General features: G+C 48.3%; 1 protein-coding gene across 1 annotated transcript in view; it reads right to left on the reverse strand.

Moving 5' to 3' along the window:
• Window positions 1-640: 640 nt before the first annotated feature.
• Cela1 (chymotrypsin like elastase 1) overlaps window positions 641-7,417 on the reverse strand; it is a 13,829-nt gene continuing 7,052 nt past the window's right edge. Inside the window, exons 7-8 of the mRNA XM_031359014.1 lie at window positions 1,613-1,762; window positions 641-960 (exon numbers count right to left, since the gene is read on the reverse strand). Of these exons, the coding sequence (XP_031214874.1) occupies window positions 943-960; window positions 1,613-1,762 (168 nt within the window). The 3' untranslated portion in view covers window positions 641-942. The remainder of the gene's footprint in view (window positions 961-1,612; window positions 1,763-7,417) is intronic.

The raw sequence follows: 7,417 nt of genomic DNA on the forward strand, positions 1-7,417 counted from the left end.
ATGTTGTCTGTCACTCCACACCACCCCTGCCCATGTTGTCTGTCACCCCTCATGTCCCCCCTGCCCATGTTGTCTGTCACCCCACACCACCCCTGCCCGTGTTGTCTGTCACCCCACACCACCCCTGCCCGTGTTGCTATTGCCCTAGTCCCTCATGTCTGGGCTTTGGTGACTGCTGGGAAAAGCTGCTTCTCATCTGCCAGAACTTCTTCTTTCAGTTCCTCTTTGTTTATCTGGGGCCATTCTTGACACAGGGAGCCCTGGCCAGGGTAAGCAGCCCTATCGGCTTCCCAGTCTTGTTTGGTTTATGGAGCCCCAGATCCGGCTGCCTATTTTAGTCCCAGCTGTAAAATGCTGATTCACGCTTAACTCTAGCCCCAAACCCTGGCCTCTTCCTTTCTGGTCTCCGTCTTCCTCTCAAACATTTCCTTTCTTATTTAGTATCTTTTCTCCTCCCTGGCCCTCCTATGTTGTTGTTGCTGCCTTTGTCTGACCTCCTAATCTCCAGGGCATCCTGTCATCCAGGATCTTGGAGTGAGCACTTGTTCTAAATACAGAGCAAAAAGGAAGAGCCAGGCCATGGATATGGTGAAACCCTTCTTAGTCCCATAACTACTTAATTATAAATGCAAACACACAGTATGATAACACATTGAGTTTTATTTGCCCCTCTGTATCTGGTTCAGTAGTTTGAGTTGTTTTACCCCCACCTTTGCCCTAGGTACTGGGGATCCAATCAAGCTAGAGGAGCCCTCTACCACGGAGAGACACCAGTAGCACTCCCCACTGCAGTATTAGGGATGGAACCCAGGGCTTTGCACATATTAGACAAGTGTTCTGCCACTGAGTGATAACCCCAGCCCTAATTCCTTGTTGATTACTTCATGTCTTATTGCAGAGCTAAGAACCATCTTGGGGAGGCCACTGGACTCGGGAAAACATTCAGTTGGAGGCGATGACCTGAAGAAAAGACAGTATGATCAGTAGGTAACCTGCCCTCTGGTTTCCTCAAAGTTTCTGCTTGGGTATGTCAATGCACTGCTTGGGTATGATGGTCACAGAGAATGTTTCATACAACAAAACACCCCAGTGTATGCCAAGACAAGCAAGGATAGGTCTCAGAATGGCTGTGAGCTAAGCTTCATGGACCAAGGACATCCAGAATGTGTGTGTCTGATGGCTGGAAGGCACTGTGATGCCTCTCAGCTACTAGAATAGCCAGGCAGCCTCCTGGGACTCTACTTAAGGTGGTAAGACATTGTTAAGCTAGCACGACTTAAGGTGGTAAGACATTTTTCACGAGTGAAAATGGGAAAGAAATTAAGGGAGAGTCAGGCGATGGGGTCAGGCCTTTCTGGGGCTAACCCTCCCTTGGCTTTGACTCAGGAAAGCAATGTATGTGCTTGGTTCTGAACAGAGTAAACTATAAGCTGTGCGGTGAGGTGTGCTGGCGATTGTGAAGGGAACTCTGCCTGGCTGTACTGTCAAGAGACGAGCCTCCGCGGAGGGAGAGAAGGCAATCAGGAAGAATGTCCAACCTGGCCTTCCCTGCCTAACTCAGCCAGCGCCTAGATCGCCAGAGAATTTCAACTCCTCATTTTTAAAGACTCACATTATTCATCCAGGAAATATAAGCAGAGACTCGGGTGAAAACGGTGGGCTTCCTGGAGACATTACAGCCCGTACTGGACACAAAGCTGGTCACTCCGTGGACAGAGTACTGGCCATTCACCATGCAATGAAGGGGTCCACCAGAATCACCCTGCCGGGGAAGAACAACGGAATTCAAAAAATGCAGCTCACTCCCTTCCCACTCGTGCACCTGGGCACACAGACACACAGGAGAGAGAGAGAAAGAGAGAGAGAGAGAGAGAGAGAGAGAGAGAGAGAAAGAGAGAGGAAGAGAATGAATCTAAAGTTCTGTGCACCCTTGTGGAGAAGAAATGAAGAAACACAGTAGGAGGAAGACAATATAATTCGTGCTGTGGGGGAGGCTGAAGCAAATCCTGGAACCCTAACCCAAGGCAGGCCGTGAATGAGCACTGCACACGGCAGGGGCTATGAAGGACGTGTGAATGAGCACTGTACATGGCAGGGGCCATGAAGGACGTGTGAATGAGCACTGCACACGGCAGGGGCTATGAAGGACGTGTGAATGAGCACTGTACATGGCAGGGGCTATGAAGGACGTGTGTTGGAAAGGAAGGAGAGACCTGGACTGTGTGGATGCAGAGGGAGTGGAGGTCTGAAGTGGCTCGCGGCTGCGCAGTGTGGGCTGCCCGTGTGAATGCAGAGAGAGTGGAGGTCTGAAGTGGCTCAGGGCTGCACAGTGTGGGCTGCCCGGTTTTAGATCTCTGCTGTTCCTCCTACAGGGCTGCTTTCAGGAGACAATTTTTAGGAGTTGGTTCTCTCCTTCCATCGTGGGTCCGTGAGGTCGTCAGCCTCCCTGAGGCGGCTTGTGGGCAGGCTGCAGTGCTTGCTGCTATTGCTATGGTTAGGCTAGAAATTTAACCCCATGGCTTCACACAGGCTAAGCACACATCTTTGCCACTCCCCCCCCCTTCTTTTTTCTCCCATCTCTCTCTTTCTTTAGACAGGGTCTTGAGGGGACGGGAGAGATGACCTGGTAGTTAAGTTCTTGCAGAGATCCAGGTTCTGTTCCCAGCACCCACATAGTGGGTTCCAACTGTCTTAACTCTGGTTCCAGGGGATCTGTGCCCTTCTCTGGCCTCTGCTGGTGCCAGACACACCCACAATGCCCATACATATATTTACTTTTAATTAATTTTTTTTTGAGGCATGAACCTCCATACTTGGCTAATTTAATTTTTAATTTTTAATTATGTGTATGTGCCTGAAGAGGCCAAGAAGAGAGTCTGATCCTCTGGGTCTGGAGTTATAGGACTTGTAGCTTGTAAGCAACCTGATGTAGGTGCTGGGAACTGAACTCTGCTTCTCCGAAAGAGCAGGAAACACTCTAAATGGCTGAGCCATCAATGCGGGTGTATGTAAGTGTATATGTTAATATATTTGCAATATGGAGGCAGATCTCAAATGACCATCTGAGCTGGGCATAGCGGCTCATGCCTGCAGAATTTAGAAGTCTGTGGTTCCGGACCAGTTTGAGCTACCTAGAGAGTTTCTGAGCAAAAAAAGATTAGCTGAAAGTGGTGCCCTCTGGAGAGGGAACTGTGTTAGTGCAATGAATGACTGCTTATTCACCACTGAGCCACGCAGTCTCATCTGCCAGCAGGAGGAATATATCCAGCAACCATAAAATTAAACTTAAGGACTGGTGAGATGGCTCAGCGGGTAAGAGCACCAACTGCTCTTCCAAAGGTCCTGAATTCAAATCCCAGCAACCACATGGTGGCTCATGACCATCCATCCATAATGAGATCTGATGCCCTCTTCTGGTGTGTCTGACGACAGCTACAGTGTACTTATATATAATAAATAAATAAATAAATAAATCTTTGGGCTGGAGCGAGCAAAGGTCCTGAATTCAATTCCCAGTAACCACATGATGGCTCACAACCATCTGTACAGCTACAGTGTATTCATACACATAAAATAAATAAATACGTTTTTTAAAAAAAATAAACTTAAAAAGAAGAGGAGTTTGATGAGACAGCTCAGTTTAAAGTAATCACAGAGGCCTGAAATTGATCCTCAGAACCCAGATTTTAAAATTAAAAAAAATCCCTGGATAGCATCGGTCACTTGTAATCCCAGTGCTGGGAGGCAAAGGCAGGCAGATCCTGGATCCTGGTTTATTCTGTGATTTACAGGATGGTAAGAGACCTTGGCTCAAAAATAAAGGTGGACAACACCCGATGAATGACATTAGAAATTGGTCTGTGGTGGCGTACACAATTAGTCCCAGCACTCAGAGGCAGAGGCAGGCCGATCTCTATTAATTGGAGGCCAGCCCGTTATACAGAGTGAGTTCCAGGATAGCCAGGGCTACATGGTGAGACCCAATACATACACTTGCACACACATATAAACACGTACAAAAAGAAGAGTCAGTGGAAGTGACCAAAAACTTCAACTGCAGTGAATTCTTAATCCTTTAAAGAGCTTCGTTGTAACTCAGCTACTTAGGAAAGGGTAACAACGCTCAGATGATTGTCTTCAGAGGAACCTAACCCTCTCCTACCCGCAGCCCAACAAGCTAAGGGGGAGGCGAAACTAAGATTCACATTATGTATGTGAATGTTTTGCCCGTTTGTATATCTGTGCACTGTGTGAATGTCTGGTGTCCACAGAGGTCAAAAGAGAGTGTCAGATCCCTTGGAACTGAAGTTAGGGAAGGTTGAGCTGCCACGCAAGCCATCTCTCTGTGCCCTCCTGCACCCTCCCACCACCACTACTGTTTTGAGAGTATTTCGGAGCTAATGGAATAGAAGAGTCTGTATGATACTATGGCATTATGCTAATTGACACAAGAGGGAAACGGAGAGAGACAAAGGGGTGGCTAAAGAGTGAGTTCAGAAGGGGAGGCTGGGAAAGAACCCAGTGTGGATGTATAGACTGAGACCCATTGAATCCTGCCTGAGGAGAACTCTGAAGACCTCAGGCCCACTGTCTGGGGGACCTCCAGTATGAAAGGATTCGGAAACACATTCGTTTCAAAGACATATCAGTTTGGAGAAATAAAATGAAGCGCCCCCCCCCCCCCCCCCCCCCCCCCCCCGTCTCCTCAGAATAGAAGGCCTTTCTAAAGCAGAGATGTGTGAATATGGTCAGGAAGGCTAGACTTGAGGAGTGACAGGGTAGCGGGGTAGCTGGCTGTTAAAGATCTATAGAAGGTTGTCTCTCTCTTAAGGTATTATTATTACTATTATAAATTGTTTTCATTTCAAGACAGGGTCTTACCTTGTACCCCTTGGCTGGCCTGGAATTCACTAAGTAGACCAGGCTGGCCTTGAAACCTAATGGCCACTTGGCTCCACCTCCAAAGTGCATGGATTAAAGTGACCATGCCCAGCATCATAGCGCCTAAATTTTAACAAGGAAAATTGCAAAAGCAGTGGCTACTTTACTTCCTGTAGTTCTTTGGTTTCACAAAACCCCTTTGCTCCTTCTGTCCTGCTGTGACCCGCGCCAGCCTCTGGCTAACTTCTCTTCCTCTTGCACACAGATCTTGCAATCAAGCTGCATTCCTGAGCTGTGGCCAGTGAAGTAGAAAACCCAGCCCGATTGACCCATCCCCTTTAACTAGGTCTATGGAGGATGAGTGAGCGGGAAGCATTCGCCAAGCTCGCAGTCTCGGAAGGATAACCCTTTCCGGTTCGATTTTCCTTAGTTATCCTAGGAAGAGTGAGTGAGCGAAGCGTATGCCAAACTCGAGGTCTCAAAAGAGAAACCCCTTCCGGTTCACTGTAGCTATCCTAGGCTTGTATAACCTTTGCACTTTCAATTTTTTTACAGTCAGATTGATTTCCTAGTTCATGAGTAACCAGAAGCAATAAAGTAGAACACCCGCCAACCTGTCCACGATCAGGGAACACCCCCATCGTCCCCCACCCCCACGCCCAGTTAAAGCCATATCCACCTGGCCTCCAGCTCTCCCTTCTTGTTTTTTTTTTTTTTTGGTTGTTTGTTTGTTTTGTTTGTTTGTTTGTTTGTTTTTTCGAGACAAGGTTTCTCTGTGTAGCTCTGGCTGTCCTGGAACTCACTCTGTAGACCAGGCTGGCCTCAAACTCGGAAATCCGCCTGCCTCTGCCTCCCAAGTGCTGGGATTAAATGCGTGCGCCATCACGCCCAGCCCAGCTCTCCCTTCTTTACTAGGATCATGGTCCATCCATTATCCACCCTCCTCGTTCGCCAGTAAATCTTCTCTGCCTATTGTTACCCTCGATTTTCTCCCCCATTAAAGACCCACCTTTCTGTGACTTCTGTTTTGAATATCACCAGATTGTGTCTGCCCCTCTCCTCCATCCAAGCGTCCCCAATGAACACCTTCTTACCCTTACCTGCCCGTTGTATGTCTGTCCCCACCATCTACAGACATTCTTGCCATGACAAACAGTAGCCAGATCAGCCACTTAAACAGCACTCGCTCAGCTCAGGCTGTGGAATGACCTGCCGGTCTTCCCCAGATTTTGTAGATCCTTGTTGCCTGTTACGGCCCTTTCCTGCGTCTGGGTGTGTTTTCTCTCTTCCACCCTGAAGAATTCAAGCTTTTATGGTCTTGTGGGCCTTCCCCAACCACTCACTCCTCTCTCATTATTCTGCAACTTATCCTAGGGGTGAGGGGTTTATTTGTTCTCAAGGGTACCTCACCTGGCTTTCTCTCCCAAGCTCAGTTTGATTTTTCTTCTTTTCTTTTCTGTTTTCAAGATGGCACCTCTTGTATCCCAGGCTGGCCTTGGAACTGGCTTTGAAGCCCAAGATAAGCTTGATGCTCTGAGCCTCCTTCCATCCCTGCCTCCCCAGGGGTTAGAGGCATGCATGCCCATGCCTCAGGGAACTCCACCCATGGAACACGCTGAAACCTTGGGCTTTATGCGCCTCCCACAGTGCCTCCCAGATGAAATACGAGCCTTCTGATTCTTAAAAAACAAAAAACCAAACCAAACCAAAAAAACCCAGAACATTTCCAAAGGTTATAACCATAGCTCACGGTCCACATAGGACCAGGCAGCAGGCTGGATATGGCTTGTGAGCCTCTGATCCCAGCTGTGTCCTCGCTGAAGGGGAAGACCAGGCCCTGAGTATTCTCAGCCCAGGGCCTTTCTCTTTCTTTTGAATGACTTTCCCTCCTTTTCACGTGGTTTATTTCTACTTAGTCTTTGGGACTCCCTGCGGGTTCCCATCTCAGGGAAGGTAAACTTTCCTGGCTGCGGCAGAGGGAGGGGTTGGGGGCCACCATGCCAGTCTGCCTTTATTTATTAGCCTTTATTATTTAGCCACAATGCTACAATGCCTCGAGGCTCCAGGCTCCTTCATTTGTCATTGTCCAATCCCCTCTGTAGCCCAGCACCCCTCCCAGTTTCCAGCATGAGAGACACACCCGTGTTCACAGGCTGAGCTGCTCTGAGCAACCTGTGATGTGTTTACTGTGGCTTGCTCTTGTCTAAATAGAGAAGCTTGTGCACAGTATAAGACAGATTATAAGACTGCTCAGTGCAGGTTCCTCTGCTGTTCCCACCTGCACCGGCCTCTGCGGAGCGAGCACCAGGGTAAAGGGCAACAGTGGGAAAGTGTAAGAAAGGGGACTGATGGGAATGAGACTGCCTGCCATACAATTAAGTTAACTACCACCGGCCCCACACTACCATTAAAAGAATCTAGGTCACAAGCAACTTGTAAAGAATACACAAGTAGGTAAAACACAGGTGTGTTAGGCCACACAGCAGCTTTTGAAGTACCAACATTAAGCCAGGAATTCTCACTCTCCCCCTCCCAT

This window comes from Mastomys coucha, unplaced genomic scaffold, assembly GCF_008632895.1.
Source record: "Mastomys coucha isolate ucsf_1 unplaced genomic scaffold, UCSF_Mcou_1 pScaffold11, whole genome shotgun sequence".
In the NCBI taxonomy this organism is placed as follows: Eukaryota; Metazoa; Chordata; class Mammalia; order Rodentia; family Muridae; genus Mastomys; species Mastomys coucha.